The sequence below is a fragment of the Anopheles funestus genome, chromosome 3RL (assembly GCF_943734845.2).
Source record: "Anopheles funestus chromosome 3RL, idAnoFuneDA-416_04, whole genome shotgun sequence".
NCBI classification, from domain to species: Eukaryota; Metazoa; Arthropoda; class Insecta; order Diptera; family Culicidae; genus Anopheles; species Anopheles funestus.
The window spans coordinates 34236885-34257532 of NC_064599.1; the positions used below are offsets into that span (position 1 = coordinate 34236885).

General features: G+C 40.6%; 1 protein-coding gene across 4 annotated transcripts in view; it reads left to right on the forward strand.

The window, feature by feature from the left end:
- LOC125771689 (synaptic vesicle membrane protein VAT-1 homolog-like) overlaps positions 1-20648 on the forward strand; it is a 443804-nt gene that overhangs the window by 15921 nt on the left and 407235 nt on the right. For all 4 annotated transcript variants that reach the window (XM_049442608.1, XM_049442611.1, XM_049442610.1 and 1 more), the window contains exon 3: positions 7015-7394. In XM_049442608.1, coding sequence (XP_049298565.1) covers positions 7069-7394 — 326 coding nt within the window. In that variant the 5' untranslated portion in view covers positions 7015-7068. The remainder of the gene's footprint in view (positions 1-7014; positions 7395-20648) is intronic.

Sequence of the window (20648 nt, forward strand, 5' to 3'; positions counted from 1 at the left end):
ATCGACGTTCTACTGTATTTTAAATTATATTTTAATATTTTAAATTTTTATCAACACGGCCAGGTCGTTCTATATGAATAAAAAAATAAATAAATTTCAACCATACCCTTGTGTATTGTTCAACTTCAAGCACATCAGCGTGAGCTCCAGTAGCGCACCGTCTAAATAGAGCCCAAGCATTTCCATCTATCATAATGAAATAGCAAAACCAACAGAACGGTTAGCTTCCTTTTTGGCTAGTAAACAATATGCACCGAAGAACGGTTTTGCTTCAATGTTGGTAATTTTGTAAATTTAAATTGCCTTCACACATCAGCTTTCCTTGTGCGGATGATGCTGTTGGTCATTGGTTTGTGTAAAAATTTCCTTATGGCTAACGGTTCGTTTATATACGCCTGGATTTCTACCGGTTCTAACCGAGTAATCATTTTCCCATTCTCAGTGTGTAATTGTCTACCGGTGTGTGCAAATTTGTGTAAATAAATACTTTTCTTTTTCAGCAATTGGTGTTTGACCGTTAGAAGTCATGTCACAGACGGGCTTGTTGGACAAGTTCTTTTTTTCCCATGTCCAAGTGTAAATGGGTCTCGTTTGGTTGATGAATATTTTGTTTTGAGGTTTTCCTGCCCCTTTTTTCGGAGGGAGCGAGAAGGCAGGTGAAAACGATGTTTGGTAGAAGAGTTTTGATTTTTATGCTCTCATGATTTTCCCACCTCCATCTGTGTTATGCGTTGCCCTTTAATCACTTTTCTGCTTGCTTTTGTCTCTGCTATCTCCGTTGGGAGGGAGAAAGGAGGGAGCAGGTGCTGTGTGTGATGGTGCTGGTTGGCTAAATTTTCTCGTCTGATCGTGTGCTGTTGTTTTCCAGTGACCTCTCAACATCGTTACACCGTTGTTTCGCTTTTTTTCGTCTTCCATTCAGTATATAATAATGATGATGAACTCAACGCAAGCTTCTACTGTTAATACGGAATGGTTAGGTTTTATTCTCCTTTTCGCCAGTCGTTCCAACCCGTACCTTCCTGCTGCTGGACACGGTGGTTACGGCGTGTCCTCATATTTGATGTGAACGGTTTGTTTTTGGTTTAGTTCCTTGATTGTTGCCATTTTTTTTACTTTTTCCCCCCATTTTTGGTTGGTTGACTAAACCACCAAACCAGAAACCAGGATGAGGATTTTGCGGTTTATTTTTTTATGACTGTGCGAATCATTCGCATTCTGCAGGGAATCAAATGAAATGTAAAAATGACATCTAATTAGAAAGCATATTTTCTACAGTTTTGGATAGATGATTCTTTCTTTCCCGTGACTTTTGGATGACAAACAATCTTAACATGAAGATAAAAATAAAAATTTGATGTTTGATTGCAATTGAATATAATATGCCTGGGAAAATTGGAGAAACATTGGTTGCTAAAACATGTACAATTTTGTTTCTTGTTTTTGCACTCTCACCCTTTTGATGAGTAGGGCTATCGATTTTGGGGTCAGTTTTGATCGCATGAGCTCGTTTTTATTACGCTTCGTGACGCTACAATAGCTTTGTTTTTCACCGCATTATGGATAGGAGGAACCATTAATTGGGATACAGTTTATCAAACGAACCAAGGCGCAACGTTTGGTGTGGAGTATAAGGAATAATAAAACAAAAGCAGACCACACTATGAAGCTCAACATTAATGACTTAATTATTTCGATCATATTTTGTATCAATCATCATCACGTTTGCGAGCGTTTTCAAGTTTGCTGTGGTTTTATTTTCGTGTGTTGTCGTTTTCATCCCGTGTTCCTACGAGCTTTTTTGGTCAGTATCATTAATGGGGTTGGTTTTACTTTTCTCATGAAATATGATATTATAGTGATTGCTTTTCGATTAATTTCATAATGAAGTGGTACCGTATTTATATGATTGGATGAAAATTTATTTCGATATAATGTTATGCCTCTCCGATATAAATAGGTTTTTCTGAATTCAGTCAAAGTAATACGATATGAATTTTCCTCAAATAAAATTACTTTAAAAAAGAAACACGTTTTGTCAACATCCATTTAAATCCTCATAACAGTAGGATGAAAAAATAAATGAAAAATACATCACATTTTTGGTGGCCTTTTTGGGGAGCTTTTGGCTGGGAATTTTCTTCTAAAAATAGAAAATTCATCTTTGCTAGGCATACTCGGGACACCTTTTGCATTCATAATGTGCGCTATATTCTCTATTTTGTGAGGATGCTTAGACGGAATGCGTTAAGCCGTAGTGGTATAGGGATGAATAAGAAGCTTTACGTGATCATATTTTCTCAACATTCAACGTTCGGGTTTGCAAAGAGGGAAAAAGGTCTGATAACCATATTCAGCTTTAAAAAATATCGTAAAAATGATAAAAAATAAAAATAAAGTAAATACTTTAGAAAATGTTATAGCAAAAACATCAAAATTGAAGTTGTTAATGAACGTGTAAAAATATTTCCAAAAATAACAAAAAAAAATTAGATTAATTTAAAGTAATCTTTTTTTGTTTAATTTGAACATATTTTCGTCCATGATTTTTCAATTGTTCGACTATTTTATTTTCATGTCGCTTGTTTGTAGTCTTTTAAAATAGCAAACATAACATAAACCGTACCACAAACTTTCTTTCCTTCTCGTTCATCCTCCTTGTAGGATGGCGTGGGTTTGTGTATTATGTGAAGCATGATGTGTGTGCGTGTCGATTTTCTTTTTTAAGTCCTCCCTCCCCCCCGTCCCTTTATGGTGAAAACAGATAAAAAATAAATACATACATACCGCCAATTTTCTCTACGTTGCGGTTAACAACATTCCAATACATTTCTTCTCTCCGCTGGACCTGGTGTGATGCCCTGTGTACCGTGTGTAGGGGGGTTTTCCATCGTCTGCATAGCATAGCTTCGGATCAGCTAGCAGGAGTAGTAACACCAAGCCGGTTAAAATCTGTAATTGCTACAACACTAAGTAGTTAATTTATTATCTTTTTTTTGTTTCTTCTACCAAACATTCACATTGTTTGCTACTGACCCAGTGACGGATCCAAAATGGAAAAGTGTGGCAAATAGTGGTACCATTTTGCTGAGATTCCTTTTCTCCGCATGCAGAGCGCAGCGTGGATAGAGGGATGGAAGCGTGTGCGGATACTGTTGTCCAACAAACCGGCGAATTTTGTTCGCAATTTTTTTCTCCCTTTTTGCGCACTAAATGCACGCTTAAGCTTTTTAATGGCCGCGCATACTTTGGGGGAGCTTTCAGACACGCGTGCCAGCCAGAGTTTGTTACAGTTGGTTTTTGGACGATCTCGTGGTATCAAAATTTTGTTTTCAGCAATTGCGAAGTTAGACGTTTCGGAGTCTTTTTTGGGAGGCATTTGTGTGTGTCCGGTATTTCACCCAATACAAATACAACACAAACCTAGTGTGATCTGTTTGGAATGGATGTTTTTGTTTTTTTTCCATCTCCACACACACACACACCCATCCACTCTGCACACCAGCCCGTTATTGTCCTTGTTCGAGTTTTGAGTGAGAACACTTTTCCCAACCTCGCTGGCGTATACACGAGCCCCAAACGGTTACACGAGCGTTACACTTGACGAACTGCCGAACTCAACCGTGACCGATGTGTGTAATATGCGGGGTTTTTTTCAGTGGGTGTGGGGATCGCTGTATCAGAAGCAGGTTGTGAAGTGGGCAAAACAAAAACAAAAGCTTCGATACGCACCACGCGCCCGCGCTTATCGACATTGACTTTGAAAATGAAAACGAGTCGCTAGGTTGTTTTCCCGGTGCAGGCGAGGAAGATGTAGTGTGGTGTCCGCACAATCTCTGGTCCCCCGTACCTGGTATTGGTAGTATCCGGTCCAAGGTTGTGTCGTGAAGTACGAGATGATACTTTGTGCTGCAGCGATTGCTGCATGGTCGTGCCGAAACATTCCAAAAACATGTCTTTTGTGTGATGTCCGAAATGTTGGATGACATGAGAAGAGGGATGACTTTTTTGTTGTTGTTTATTGGTTAGTTCGTTGATTTGTGAAGTGTTTGATGAATGATGGGAAACAGGAACCATCCGAAAGCTGTGAGGACGTACGGAATGGAGAGATTGCTTGTTGGTGACAGCTTTCGAGTGGGATTTAAACGCAACAGCATGGACACAAACAGTCAGAATGATGAAGAGCATCAGGCGTGCTTTGAGTTCTGACGTTTGATGTGGAAAAATAACTTCATCGCATCGAGAAAAGGGGCTTCTAACAGAGAGAGAGAAGTTTATTGCCCAGGAGAATGTGTCCAGGAGAATTTTGTTCCACAATGTAGGTCTCGTGGGTTCGAAAATGGATGGAGTTTTGGCATATTCTATTATGTTATCTTGTTTCTTGACAATGCGATTTCAACATGTTTTTTGTATATGAGTGTAAAAGAGCATGTTCATTGCAAGTGTTGATTTGTCTAGACAATAAAAGCCTAATTCCCAGTAAGTGCTCTTTCCAACTCCAGATGTTGCCGAAACGCATCACCAAACGCGCCAATAATTGAATTGTACGCAGCCCTAAACATCATTACACTGTTGCTGTGTTTAAAGCTTCAAAAAAACTCCCTTTAAATGTTGCCAAAAAACAGAGCCTCTCAACCCCGCACTCGGCCAACCAACCAGAAGTGAAATGAGTAAAGTCAATTTGCATAATTTGGGAGAGGGCAAATGGTGCGTTAATAACGCCCAACAGTTCAGGACTTTGCTTCCTTCCCATTGTCCGACCTTTCGCCACTCGTTCAAGGCTCTGGTTTAGCGTATTTCCACCCCGGGAATGGCTTATCAACTCTGGATGGAGATCCTTGGTTTACAGGGTGAACCTACCCTGCTCAATTACCTCCAAATTACATTCCCCTTTCCGCTGGACGTGGAATGCACCATTTTCGGTTCCGATAGCCTATGGCGACCGTATGATGGCACAGAGTTTACTGCCACCGAGTCTCGGAAATGCTGACATTTTTCGTCTCCACCATAAGGCCACTTGTTACGGACAAGCTGCCATTTTTGGATGGTGTGCAGGATCGTGGTGCGGTGTGACGAGAGGAGTGGCAAGGAGAAATTTGTTTCGCCGTGCAAGAATCTGTCAAGTTGTCTTTTAGGACACGATGTGTAGTGCGAACGAAACTCCAAAGTTCCAAAGTTTCCATTGGGTTATTGCGCAAACGTCAATTGCATGGGACCACCGGGGTTGGGTTCTAGTACATTAGAGGCGTCTCTTTTGCGTCTCTAAGCATAACGGTAATGACCGGTTGTCGACTTGGTTGTGCTATCGAAGGATTCAACGGTGAATATTAAATTATCGGCTACGGCAAATGTACGCAAGGCTCTAAGGAATGGTCCGGAAAAGCGTTTTTTCTTTGGTTAGAGTACCGGTAGAGAAACCCAATTATCTTACATTGTAGTCATTTTACAATCGGTTTTTGCTCTTGTTCAATTTCAGAATCTAATGATATTGTGTTGGGGCGATATTAAGGAAGTTGTACGGAGAATAATTAATCTCATTTAGTCGATTTTCCTCATGTAACTGTGGAAATACAGAGCATGTTTTCCGTCATGTTGTGGTTTTAGGGAGCAATAAAATATTTGATATATTATTAAAATAAATAAAGAAAGGTTAAAGAGAACAACCAATAAAATGTATTTATTATTGCCATGAAGTGACATATTTGAGACAGACGATGAAAAATTTCAAATTTGATAAAATACACGACTAAACTTTACCTTTTGTAAAGTAGGTAGCAGAACTTATAATGAAAAGTAATGGATGTCATTTTTCCTGCCTTAACGAATGGTGGGCGATAAATATCTTCGGTAGCAGCAACTCACCATTAAAGGAAGAAACCATCTATCGCCATGTAAAGCAAAGATAGTGATCGTAAGCAGATCTTCGTTCTTCTTGTGACACTTCACTTGAAATACCAATTTTTGTCCTCCCCACTCTGCTTTTCTGTGCGTTCGTCCTTGTGAAATAAAATTGGGAGTTTGGTGTCTTCCCATTCTCTTCTCCAATACGATACTCTTGTGCATAGAGTCGCTGTGTTCGCTTACATGATGTGACTGTTTCCAGCAAGGCGGGAGCAATCTGCCGGCAAAAAAAATCATTTTTAATGAGCTACCATTTTGCTTTTTCCCGCTTTTGTTTTTTTTACTTGCGTTCATTTGAAGGTACCGTGAAAACTTGGTCATAGTTTTCACTCTCTTCGCTTTGATTGTGTCTCATTTGGAGTAGTTCCGTGTATGTGCCCACCAGCACCACCACCGCGTAACATGTGTGCGCTTGTGTAGCTGGCGAGTATGCCCCGAACCAGGATATAATACATCTTAACATTTTCGTGCGCGCTCGCCTGCAAGTTGTGCAGGTGCCTGTTCTCCGGTTCTGGAAGGTATGCCGAAGAACGGCGAGGAATCGTTTGCTTTGTCTTGTCGTTTATAAATATTTACACCGGCTGGTGGAGGATCTTTAGACAGGGTGAATAGTGGAACGGAGACTAAGTTGAGAAGTAACAGCAGTAGCAGCATCCATTTGGCATCTTTAGGATCTTGTCTTGCAGCGTTTATTTTTCCCCGTTTCTTGAGATTCCGTTCGGTTGTTGGAACCCCTCGGCCAAGTTGCATGCGGGAAATGAGTTTTTTATGTGTTCTCGTTGGTGTTCTTGGAAAGCGTCACGAGAAAATGATATTTTCCCTGTTCACTCACACGGTAGTTTTGGTCTTTGTTCTTCGCTCTGAAATACATATTTGAGATATTCCGTGATTCTGTAATACACTGTGTGCAGGGTGAAGGAGAACCGAAAAAAACGAAAACTCACATTAGCTCTAATCTATTGATGTAAATGTTTCTTTGTTTTATCACAGTAGTCACCGTTGTCACCATTGATTAATAGATATTAATTAAAATAGGATGCCATGATCACAGTGTGCAACCGTACCTAATATCTGATCGCGTTCTTTACTTTCTGTTCTGTTTTCGTTCCACAGACATATCCTCCGTTACCCGTTTCGTAAGCTCCTTTTTAACGCATAATCAGCAAGATGACTGAAACCACAGAAGCACCAGTCGTTGCACAGACCGCCGAAACCAAGACACCGTCGCCCACGACCGAGACGGCAGTCGTCACACCGGCAGAGAACGGTCATGCTGAGGGCGGCGATGCGAAAGCGGCTGCGGGTGAAGAACAGACCAATGGAGCTGCGACCCCGGACGAGAAGGCAAAGGCCGAAGAGAAGAAGGAGGACCCACCGAAGGAGATGCGCGCTGTCGTACTGACCGGTTTCGGTGGTTTCAAGAACGTGAAGATCCTGAAAAAGCCCGAACCGTCGCCCCAGGCCGGTGAGGTGCTGATCCGCGTCAAGGCATGGTAAGTAAGTCACCGTAGAATTCGGGTGCGGGAAATCATGAGGCGAGCGTTGTGGTGTAGAGATCGTTAATTAAGGACTGCAGTGCAGTGAAGGCTGTAAGGAGGAGAAGGATAAGTTCAGCATATTTTGAAAAGTTTTGTTACCGAAAGACAGATCTCTTGGGTATATAGACGGCCAAACGTCCAGCGGTTAGACGTGGGTTTTTTGGTGGAGGGCATCCTAAATTGGGACACAAGAGAGAACCTTCAATTCCTCGGGTGAATTCATCGTTCCCTTCGAGCGAATTTTTCTTATTGCGTATGCATTCTCGTCGCTGTTGCAAAATTATATCCAACGGAAAAGAATGATGTGCGACAATTCTTCCCTTTCACGTCCTATTTTGAGAGACGATCCCTGGAGGGGAACTAAATTGGACACCTTATCTTCATCATCTATCTACATCGTTGAAGCGTGAATTTGATGATTTTGGAGTGTCGAATTTACAGCAGAGAAGGGTTTCCTTCGTCGTGTGGTTTTGTTGCGCTTGATCAGTCGTATTTGATCTTCTAATCGAAATGGATGAAGAGGAGTGGTATGGTGTGAGAGGGATGGGGAAAGGTGGGTAATGAAGATGAAAAGATATGTTGAAAGAATATTCCAAAAAGAAAAGTAATAGTGTAAAATTGCCTGTTTGACTGTTTATGCCACATGATACTTTCTTGTGAGTGATGTCTTAGAATTGGAACAAATTAATCAAATGACAAAATTCGATTCTTGTGCGCATATGTGTGAATATTATACATAAATCTCGTTTTCTTCAACTCCGATAGTATCGTTAAGAAATTTTCCCTTATTCATAAACATTTCATCGCTGATAAAGTTATCAGATCATGGTTCTTGGAAATTTGTCATACCGAGAAGAAATCCATAACCGTAAATCATGTTTTTATCACTTGGGAAACGCAGGTTGCGCTGTTAGGTGATGTGTATTACGCGCTTACCCGACGACACCGATATAAAATTTCCCAAAAACTTCATTGCTCGACACATCTTGAAGCAGTGAAAAACACACCCTCGGAACACGAATCGCACACACATGTGAGCCTTCTCTTGGCATCCTCTTTCGGTTCAGCTTCGCTCCGCTTCTTGAAAGGTTGGGAACAGCATACCGCATAAGCGAACTACAAAGAACAAGTGGCACGATGATATGTGCGCTTGGGTTTATGATACATTTTTTTATGTGCAAACATTTATGATTCATGTTTTACGTCGAACGGGCCCGCGTAAATACAGGGAGCAAATTGAGCAGCGGCTCAACATTCAAGACGGGTGGCGGTAGCGGTGCAACATTCTGATATTAAGGCGAAGGCACAGGAGGAAGTCGAAAGAGACAGGAGGTTTGTGTATTGGAAAGGATTCTGAACAGGATGTTGGCGGTTAAAACGAGTTGGTGCCCATTGGTAAGCGCAAAAATCCCGGGAATGATGGGAAAGAGGCCATGTCCAAAACTTGTCCCGAGGCAAAGAAACTGTTAGCAAGCAGAAGACCTGACGTTCTGGCGTATGTTTTGAGTACCCTTTTTGGAGAAGGCAGAACTAGTAAAGGCCCGCTATCGCAACACGTGCAATGCACATGTGTAGTTTTTGTTTTTGGAAGATTTTTTTCTTCTTCCATTTGACAGCGTGAGCTCTTGTCCTCAGTGTGGTGGGTTTCTTTACTTCCGAACGATTTCACACACAAGTGCGCCATCTTTGAAACGCGCACCTTTGAGGATTCCTCTGTGCAGAGTTCTGAAGTGAGAGCTTAAGAACCTGAATTTCAGGCCACGTTTGAAGGTATCAGTTTTGGTGATGTTGAATTGTGGCATTTCTTTCATGGTACTATGATTGGCCACAGATTTCCTGGGGCGAATCATTTTAGTCTATAATTACAGAACGTCATATCATCTACCATTTCACCACCAGGAATCGTGTTTTTATGTGTTCAATGGCTAGGAAATTCATTGTAAGCAAAAGTATTTGATTTCAGTTTATCAATCAAAAACCGCACTCATTATCAAATTAACGCTTTATTTGGCGAGTTCGAGTAAGCTGTAAATTGATCCTCTGGTAAACCCAATATCATGTGATTTATATTGGCTAACCTTCACCAAATTGTTGACAAGTGTGGAATGGTTTTGCTAGAGTGCAGTGCGATTGAGGTGGCTTCCCAGTTGTCATGGTTGAAAGAGGAGACCTGTTGCAAGGGTCCATATCACCGACATTTCGGTGAAGAGATGATGTACTCTCCTTACAAGCTTAGATGGCTGCAGGTCGTCTGAGAGGTATGTACCATGCCGAGGGGATCATAATGATAGCTTTTCTTCAATTGCTAAAGGCAGGTTGTACGTATTTTTTTTACAAAGCGACAGATCAGATCTGTCAGATCAGAGTGATCAGTGTGGTGTGACTGTTATTGCACGATGGGTATGTGAATTTTGGTAGGGGAGTTCTCATTTTTGACAGATGAAACGAAACCAAAAAATGGAAGGCAAGTTACATGATGGGAAGGAGCGATCTTGAGTGCACTGCAAGTGAGTAACTTCGTCAAGCAAACGACGATGCACTGGTTCGTTCCTTTCCCATGAAATCTGTCTGTGTTTGCTGACTGCGCTTTGAAGGAAGTGTTATGCATCACAGTGACAGGAAAGCGTTTCGTATATGGTTATTGTGTCTTCGACTTTTTTTTGTCTGTGTCTTCAATGTTCGCCAAGTCTGCGAACAGCGCAGTAAGATTCTTAATATGATATGTGATTTCTGGCGACTTGTGAAATGTGTGGAAGGATTGAAGGATACCAGATTGATTTCATATTCTATCCCACCCACACACCCCACAGTTCTTACTTAACACGTGGTGATTGATTTCTCTTCGAATGTGTCTTGGCTGTGGAATATCAACAATATTTTGGACGCTGATTGAAGGTTGAGGTTCACAGTTTTGTAATTGAAACAGCACGTTATTAACGTAACTGTGGTTTATAGACACTTGCGAGTACGTGCCCTGAGCCTCAAGAGTGTCGTTCATTTTATTATAGTGCTCAAAATCCATAAAAATCCCACCGGTTGGTTACGCTTTGAAAGGTTCGTGGATGTTTTTTTTTGTTTGTTTGTTGTGTACATCTAATGTTTTTTTGTATCTGTTATTATGATTCAACGCAAACTGATTCATTGATGAAAGTTTGACGGTGAAAGTGAAAAATTGATTTATTATGGAAATATGTGTGTAAAACGATCGTTGTTTGTTTGGGAATGAATAGGATAGTATGGAATTGTTTTTTTTTTAATGATTTCATTCACTTATCGTTCCTCTTTACAAAATTCGACATAAAACTCGTTTTATATTTTAACACTGATAGAAAATAAAATCGTAACGTAATTTTCCATTCCAAGTTTACCCGACTACGAAACGTATGGTTCCTTTTTTTCACCCTCGCAGTATAACGATCGAATGTCATTATTTCCGGTGATAAATTCCGTCACAAGCAGTGATTTCACGTTCGTAAAAAATCATTTCCACAAGTGTGCTATTTAGTTCCAGGTTGCTTCTATCTGTGTGCAACTAGGGGTTGTGAATCATTGATTAGACACCGATATGACGTTTTGTCGCTGCTGAGGGTGACGAAGCTGCAATTAGCGTTGCAGTATTCCGATAGCAGTATTGTAACGCCCGGTTCGCTTCGCCGAGTGTCAATGGCGTCGTGATGGATTTGTATGAAGCAAGTGATATCTTGGACGCGCGATGCAACAAGACATAATAAAACACTTGTGGCACGGCACGATGAGTCGTCGGCCCAAGTGTTTTGTGTACAATGTGCCCGACCCGATGTGTGCTGAAGGAATTTGTCTTGGGATTTACAATAAATCACGAACAGCAGGGTTGGGTTGAACCCTTTTGTATTGTGTAATTGAGAACTTGAATAGGGACAGCTCATATTAATGTGTGCAGTTTGCGGGTGTTGAGAAATGCTCGGCTCATTGTCACCTTCGTGGTTGAGCTGTCAATAGTCATCGACGAGATTTTAATATTCCACGCATATACAGTCAGCGTTGAAGCAAATGCGATGAATTATGGTGCACGGAATGTGCACTTGGTTCCGGCGTTGGAATGATAGGAATGTAGAAGAATTCTTCCCCCCTTTGTGTGCCATCGTGTGGAGAACTCTTAGTGATTTCGGCGAAATTTAATTTAATCTAACAATGATTTGGATTATTCAAATAAAATTCACGAGAATGTTCAAATATTTAACAGTAACTAAAGAATATGAACAACACAACAATGATCTTTCTGCCTTTTAGGAGATGCTTCTTCAGCACAAGCTGTACTTTTATCACGTCAATATATCTAATGGACCATTACATCTTACGTACCATCAGCATGTTGGACAGCTGCCCACGCACGGTAGAAAATACCGGGATGCTTTCTTTATCAAGCTGTCCATCTTCCGTAGCTCAGAAGTCGTCGGATCAGATTAGTGTCCAACAACGGACCCACTGCTGCTGTGCACAATAGATTGGTTTGAAAGCAGTTCGCTAATGCTGGGCGTGTCCGACAGGATTGATTCGTTAAGTCATTTGTTGGTGCCGTGACCAGGATTCACCGTGAACAGTTGCCCGGTGCTTCGGTATAATTGAATCAAATCAATCAATTATCACCGACACTAACTGTGGAAAGGGGCAGCCAGATTGGATTACCATCATCAGCGGGTGTAAGATGTGAAGGAGATTAAAGTCTCCACTCGACGAGTGAAGAAGAGCTTTGGTCATGGGGTTTTTTTTCTTTCCCAGTACATTTTCTTAGGGTTCAAATTACTGCCACCGACGCACCCGTGCGACCTAGACCTTCGGGATTATTACTTGTTAACTGTTTTCTTTTTGTCTTCATGAAAAAATAAGATGAATATTGCTAGGGTTAGCTGTGCAATACATAGCACCGAGTTGTTAGGCATTGCGATAAGCAAAATCCGTAATCAAACGTCACATATTCGACACACTCACTTGATGCGGGAAGTAATGATTCATTCCGGTTCTTGATAAGAAAGTTACTCATGTTCCTTACGAAAATAACTGGAATTATAAGCATAGTGCTGTTCTGTACCATTATGGAGATAAATATAGCGTAAACACAGTGACTGTTTAGAACGTTCATGAGTGAGTTGATGAGGAGGGATACATGGCTGCTGGTTCTCCTGGCGAGATCCGTTCGCACAGGACGCGAAGAAGGTGATGAAGAGCTTCATTTCAGTTTTCTATACAACATTCCCATATTTCAATGTTGTTTGTTTTTCCTACATCCATCACGTTTTTGAGGTTCATAAAGTGAACATTCTAAGCCGTCAGAAGAAGCATGGTGTGTCATTCATTTGTCCCTTCCAGAATCCCTAAGCCTCGGGTAAAGGGACATGGGTATGTGTTATTTGAGTCGCGTCTATTCGGGTACTGCTAAGACCTTTTCCTATATCCCGCGGTCGATGCAATGTCTGCTGTCCTTTTACGCGCCACCATTTGCTCCGTACCTTCTTCGGGAGTGGATGATTATTTGTCAAACTATACTGGTGATCCCTCATCGTGCGATATGCCTCTCAGGAAGCATCAGGAAATGCATCTGACGGTGGTTTAATGTGGGCATGGTGTTTGATTAATTACTTATCGCACAATTGATGGTAAACTAACCACCATCGATGGCGTTATATCCGTGCCCTTGTGCGGGACAGGACAATATCCGGAATCGCCCGCAGAGTGTGGCATGGTATGGCCAAAAAATTTGTTACCAGTGAAAATGGTGTTGTCTTCTGCTGGCCAGATAGTCATTCCAGGGGTTTTCTTCTGTGTGTGGGGCCTTTTCCCAGCGTCTCTTTCTTTTTCTAAATGCCCATTCCTTGTACCACCGTGCACTCCGGCATGGCGTGAAAATCATTAACCGGATCTTTTTACCAGCGGAACAAACCATTAGAGCCGGGACGGAAACGGTCGTATCACGTTCAACTCCGGGGTGAGATGACGTTTCTTTCTGTCGCATTTTCTTTGTTAGACCAGCCGCGCGCAACGTGTTGCCTCTGCGTCCAAGGTTCGCCGGGTGATGATGTTGATCCGATGAGGATGATAATAAATAATCGTAATGATGGTGTGTTTTGGGGTCTTTCGTGCTAATGCATGGTTGCCGACAGGAGTATGAGGGATTCGTTTCGATGAAACACTATCCGGATTGTGATTTTATCCCTTTTTCTTTCTCTGCAGTGCTTTCCCCATTAATAATGCATGTGTGTCGTGTGAAGTGCGGCAGTGATTGCGGCTTTTCGGTTGACAAACATTATATTTCCTTGCGGAGGAGAAAGATCAATTTTTAACGGATAGATAATGCTATATGAAAAGAACATTTGCAATAGATTATTACGGATGGAAAGATGATCGAGCTTAGTTTAGATTTAAAATAAATAAGTACTAAAAGCAAAGTACTTGTCAAAAAAATTGCTGTCGCAGTAGAATGTCTGATAATACCGTGCTAATTAAGCGGTTAAAAATTTTGCAACGAAAGAAATAAAATTCCTTGCTCTCAGCTTCAGCGATAACGGAAACAATTCAACTTAGCCTGATGAATTGGCAACTATGCCGGATGTTTTGAAATTCCCAGAAAACATGAGGTTATCTTCTGTTTTCTTCTCTAGATTCTAGATTCGCTAATTGGTAGTGAAAGAGTGGAAGATTTTTTTGTAATACTTTATTGAAACAAAAAAATGATTTATGAATCCAAAAGGCTTTAGCGCCCTATTATGTCTATCACCATCCAATTGGCAATATGTGTTCTACCCGGTCATTTCAGTTAGATCCATTTTTTTGTTCTCTATTTTCTTGTTTTTAATACATATTTTGCTACAACGATTAGGCATGAAAAAAGGTATGATTAATGTGCAATCTTTTAGAAAAAGGTTGAATTTTTATACTATTGCCATAAAATCTCATTTTTGCCGCACATTGTTGGGTTCGCTCCGAGTGCCTTTCCAGTTTTGCTAATTGTTTTATCCTTCGCAGAACAATTTCTTATTTACCTTTCCCTGATTCTGTCTATTTTTTACATGGTTTTGCTTCAGTACACGCAGAGAAATATGAAAGCATAGTGTAATACTGACATCACTTACACTTGGCCCTTTCGTTATTCCGCTCTACCTTCTAGGCACCACTAAAAATTGACAAAGTGAGGTTAAGCGTCGATTGTGTCTGCTTTCCTTATTTGTTGTCCATTCTATTCTTGCACGTCTGGCCGGAAAACTTTTACTTCTACAGGTCATGCTCTCAAGTTCGTTATAATTGTGTTGTGTGGTACCACTTTCGTACGCAGAAAAAAAGAAAAACCACATGAAAAACAATAGCCAAAATGGTTGTGCCTTGCGTTCCGACTATGACCAGGTTTTCCGCAACGTTCGTGGTAATTTAATTATATCGATCTCTAGGGAGAACACAGCCCGAGTTTCCGACGAACATTCGAAGGGTGTGTGAAACTGTCGGTATGTGTTAGGCCGCAGTACAAATCGTCTGTGACCGGCAAACGAAATAGCTTCAATCTTTCGGTGATGTTGGGCATCGTTCGGTCCTTTTGGGTGTTGTTTGTTGAGGGTCGTTTCGAAGCGGGTATCGTGTTGGAAAAATTATTAGATTCTCACACCAATCGTTTACAGGGAGGGGTAAAGGTAGCGACGTAGAAATAAGTCTACCGTTGGTCCCAACACCATTGGGACGTTTCGGGTCAGGTTCAAGGCCAGTCTGGGTCTGAATCTGATTGAACAAAAATGTAAATTATCCATTGTCGGATGTCGAGATGGCGAGGCTTTCGGGAACACATTGAAAGGGAAAATATGCGTGAAAAATGTAAAATAATAAGATACAAATTTGCTATATTTTCAAATTATACTCTGGGTAAGGATTGTGTTTAACAAATACAATTCCGACACCGACTTGAATTGGATTAAAATCATAAACACGTTGCACACGTCACAGTGAAATAAACAATCACCGGCAATGATGTAGAACAATTTATTTGTCTCGCTTTTTGGATACGGACAAGTACAGCCCCTTTCAGTATCCATGGTGTGGATCGGGTTGATAAAAAAAGGGACTCACGTAGCAAACATATCCTTCTCCGTTCAGATCATCCCTAAAAAGATACAATTCAAAAACAAGAATACACTTCTTCTGTCCGAAACATCCAAATGTTTTTGATCTCGGTTGCGTGTGTTGTGTCGTCGTACGGCCAATTTTCACCACGAAACCTTTTGTTTGCTGTAATCCTTTTGCTGTGCTCTGGAATGTTTATCCTTTAATGGCTGGTGGTGGTTGAAATTGCTTCGAGTCGAACACCGTATCCGAAAGCAATTTATTTGATGATGTGCGTGCGATTGTATGAATCTTTGACCTTTTGATGAAGGAATAATGTTCCAGTGTTTCGCCTGAAAAGGCGATTAAGGGAAAGAAAAGGGAGGAAAACACAATTGCTTTTAGAAAATCGATAATGGTGAATTGGTGTAGTTGCAAAATACGTCTAGCTAGCTCGTTCTCGAGGGATAATGTGTGATGAAATTAAGAATTTATTATACAAGGAAAGTGCAAATTGCTTCACGTTGGTATGGCTGAATAATCATTCTGCTTCTGATTGCATTAGGAATAATATTTCTAATTAAAAACATTGTTTAACACATTTGTTTAACAGCCAAAACCAGCTGCCACTCATATGTATTGGTTAAATTAATGATTAAAAACTTAAAAACTGAACATTTTTTGATAAAAAAAATAGAATAATGCTTCGATCTGAGAATACGATATTTATTTTGCATGCGTTTTGACGTTTAGTGGCGTCTAACTTTCAAGAAATTACATCGTTTAACGTTTAACATATCAGCAGATGAAAAGATTCGACCACCATGCCCACGGTCTGGTATCAATTTATTGCTGGAATTCTAGACCGCCATTTTAAAGGCTTCAAATATTTGAAAACACTATAAAAACTGTATGATATGCGGATGATACATTTTTTTAAATTTTCACTCATTTTAACACCTTAAATAGACACATTGGAATATGAAAAAGCCAAGCCTCTAAAAAAATCAAGTTTATAGACGGAATGCATTGGAGCAATAGAACGATTTGTCGAACTATTCAATCCGTTACCAATGGCAGCTTAATGAAAAGAAACAAAAATCTCCCCAACATAGTTCAAAATGCTCGCTGCACTTTCCCGTCATTCACGATGCGCCGAGTACATGAAGCGCACATTTTACCGTTCCTTTACCCACCAAGCTCTGGTTGGAGAGCTGTGGTAGCAAATTTTTCCTCGTTAGCGAATGCGTTGTTACGCACGAAAAGCAAAGCAAAACTCACGAGCAAAAGAAAATCCCGCACGGGCACCTGTTGGAAAAGCGCTTCGTGGAGAAATTTTTTGATAACTAATAACCAACAGCCCCAAACAGTACCGCAATATCGTTTGAGGTTAGTTTTCACTTTCCGTGTGGAAGCGAGTTGATGGAAGAGGACACGTCAAACGGGGTTGATGAGGTTTTGAAAAAAATATCACCGAACTTGGCCGGGCGTGTATTGGGGCTTTTGGCTTTTGGTGGCGTACGGTGGGGATAGGTTTGTTAGACGTCTTGAGAGAAATGTTGTGAAATCATCCTTTAGCTTCTGTCTGTCTTTGGAGTTGAGTATTGGTGGAAAAAGAGGGAAAAAGAGCATTGAAGAAAGAAGACAGAGCTGCTGCTGTAGTTGGTTGATTATGGTTGCGTTTCACTGCATCCTATAGTCCTATAGGCCAACGCCCAAGCCTCAAAACACTGGACAAGAGTCGCGGTATCCAAACCAAAGAAAAAATTGAAGAGAGCAGCATAACATTTTTCACGCTTCGTCATACAACAAGTTTTTCGTTTTTCTGCTCCACGAACAATACAGGCAGAAGAGCGTGAACCATGGAGATCGCGATGAGTTTTCGTTGTTTTAGGATGTATTCATTTATATATTTTTCAATTTTTGCAAACTTGGAGTGAGAATGGAGAAGACCAAAATATTTTTGTAAGGTTGCATAAAATTGCATCATTCTAGCAAGACAAACAGCAATTCGCTTCACGTACACTTTCCATTGCGCCGAATATTTTGCTGTTGGGGCGTTCTTTGTTGGATATTTATCATTTCGATAGTAGTGCGCGAGCTCAGCCTAGAATTTAGTTAAGAAATGGTAGGAAAGCACTTTGTCGGATGCCGGAGAATAAAACCTAGCAAACGAAGAATGTTCTTCTAGAAAGGATTTTGTTTGGTGAAGAGTTGTCGACGATATTCTCCATCTCTGGCAGCTTTTAGAAGCACAATGAAAATGGGTACATGAATAATGAATGTTTGTGTACGTTTCGTAAATTAGCATATATTTTGCACGAGCCTAGAGACTATCATTAGTTTTCTACCTCCAAGTTCTTGTTGTCTCATCTCTTCTCACTCGTTGTCTAATGAATAGCTACAGTAATTTATTGGAGAAAGCCTTTTTTTAAGTTACTGTACTTTTTTTACCGCTCTAATTTTAAAATTGCTCATCATTTTAAGTCATATTAAATTTATTAATTTTTAAATCTCTCTTTAAACATTTTCACCCAACCTTCCGGTTAAATGAGTGACGTAAAATCATGCTCTCTTTACGATGATAACAAAATTAGATCGTCATTAGTGCGCTACGAAGATCGAGGATGGTAATTGGGCGGCTAGCGGGGATTTCGGGTGGGTGTTAAAATGGTAGGCTCAACTAAATTATGCATTCAATCAGGGTGCCGAAATTTGTAAGTCGAAATAGTATCTAGCTTGTGTGGTCCCCTCTGTTTACTAGCGCGCACCGTAAAGTGAACATCATTAGGCAGCGCAACGTTGTAAAACAAATCGGGGCACTTATAGGAAGCTACTTTTGTCGAAAGAGAGGAGCAGGACGGCTAAATGGCGGTTTGCGAATGTGAATCACGTTTATCAGTTTTTCTCGTAATTGTAGATGACTCAAATGGGTGAAGAATGACGAGTACTTCCGAGTGTCATAATTTATTCTACGCTAAAGGAATATTGCATTGCTGCGCCGGTAGATGATTCATCGTTCGAATATTTTTATATTAAAATAGATTATATAAATAAGAGTCATAAGAAATTAGCTAGAATTGGAAGAATTTGTCATCGATTGAGCAAAAGCAGTATATGTAAAGATTGCGGCCAACCTGCAATAATCAATGTTATCAGCATTTGCGTGATAAAATGGATTATGTCGGCCGTACTTCAACACTTTACTGACTATATGCGTCCGATTTAATGGCTTCTGACTAACCAAAACACACCAATCTTTTGTATTCTCCACATATCCTTAAAGGGCACTCTGTCACGAATCTCAGTAGATTGGATGGGGGAATTCCTGAATATAGCTAAACATCCTTTGTCAGTTAATGACGCTTATCTTTCCATGGATGCGTTGAATTGACGAAGAATAACGACTTTTTGTGACCGATGATTTTGGTTTATGGTTGTATCGCGCTCGTTGTTGACTGCCGGTTATCCGTGCCTGTGTTATCCCTTGACAGATTAAGACCAGTTGCGTCTGAATAACAGTGGTCGTAAGGCCGCCACCAAATTGCTTGTGATAGTCCACGGGGCTTTTCTTTGCGTTCCAAAACAACAAACATTTTTACTAAAGTCAACTTGGTCACCTAGAGAGACGTGGTTTCTTTCGTTTCACCGATACAAAATGTGGTTGAAAGTTCTACAAAGGCAAAAGAAATGGCAACACCGTATAGGAAAAGTTTTCTCCCAGCTTTAGGTGGGGAAAAAAAATGCACGACCACTTCAGGGAGTCATGGTGCGCGTGTGTGATGTTCCGTGTATGTAGACGAACGAAAGTAGCATGTCGAGTTTTCCACGCCAGTTTGCCGTAATTGGTTCGCCACGGTAATAAAGCTAATGCGATACAAGAACGCAATGGCACCGGAAGGATAAGTCATTGAAGGCGTACCGGGGGCATCGTTTGTGTAAAAGGGATGCGGATGAAAAGCATAACCTTTGGTGTTTAACTTTCCGACACAGCAGGGGCCTTGGTTTTTGGTGGCGTTAGTGACTTTTTTCGTTTTATGAGTTCAAAGCATTCTTGGTATGAAACTGATCTAGACGGGTTTTGTTCTTGTTGATATTATTGTCTTTTTTTTGCTGTATTGCGGTTTGAAGATGAAAATATTATTTATTTTTCTAGATTTTTTCGCTATGTCAATTCTTGCTGTGCTGAAAGTACCAAATGGGAAGAACATGGAGTTAGTCCGTTTCTTGGCAAAGCAAAACTTGAATGTCTAAAGTAGAATTCATTTCCGGATGTTGCATGCCACCACAATTACTGCAGATAAGTTAGATATGCGCGTGTATTTTAATTCTTTTAAGTGGAAATGTCCATAGCCTGTGTTTCGTTAGACATTTTTAACTCTCCAGGTATCCAGGTAACATTTGATGGGGTTTAAAAATAATTCATTGCTTTATGGCCGCTGTTGAATGACTTGAACTTGGCCACCTTGCGATATTACGATCGCAATAAACTTGCTCTCTTAATTATGGAAATTCTTTGCCCAGAGAATAGACAACAGCAGTTAATACTTATATTTCTCTATGTATTTTTGTCTTTAAAATTTTTGGTTAGAGCAGCGTGTGATATCAGCACAATAAAACTTGTTTAGAAATATGCAAAGTTGTGAGACTCACGGCATTCACATAAAAGCTAGAGAAAATCGCTCAAAAATCGCATTCTTCATTCTCGAAACGTGACATTGTCATCCTCGGAAGTTGTCATTGACACATGCTTATTAAACGTCGCCCTTTACTATCTAACACTCACGAGAAGCAAGAAAAGGCAAAGAAGAATTTGTTTTTTTCTTCTTTTGGAATTGAAGTTTCAACACCGTATTTGGTGTCATGTGCAGCTCCGCACACTTTGAGATCCTCTTGAGATGGGCGGAAATGGACAAGAATTGTTTTCGAATCACATTGATAGTACGAACGGAAAAATGTCATCGTCCGGATTGGGATCCCATGGGACGGAAGTTGGTCTGGAGGAAAATCTCTCGAGTGGCGGACATTTTGATAAGACATTCTATTTCTCCAGAACCAAGGTGATGAAGAATGTGTGAAAGTTGGAAATTGAACAGAAAATACAGCACACCATGCACTCAGAGCACAAACATTTTTATTTCCTACCGGAAA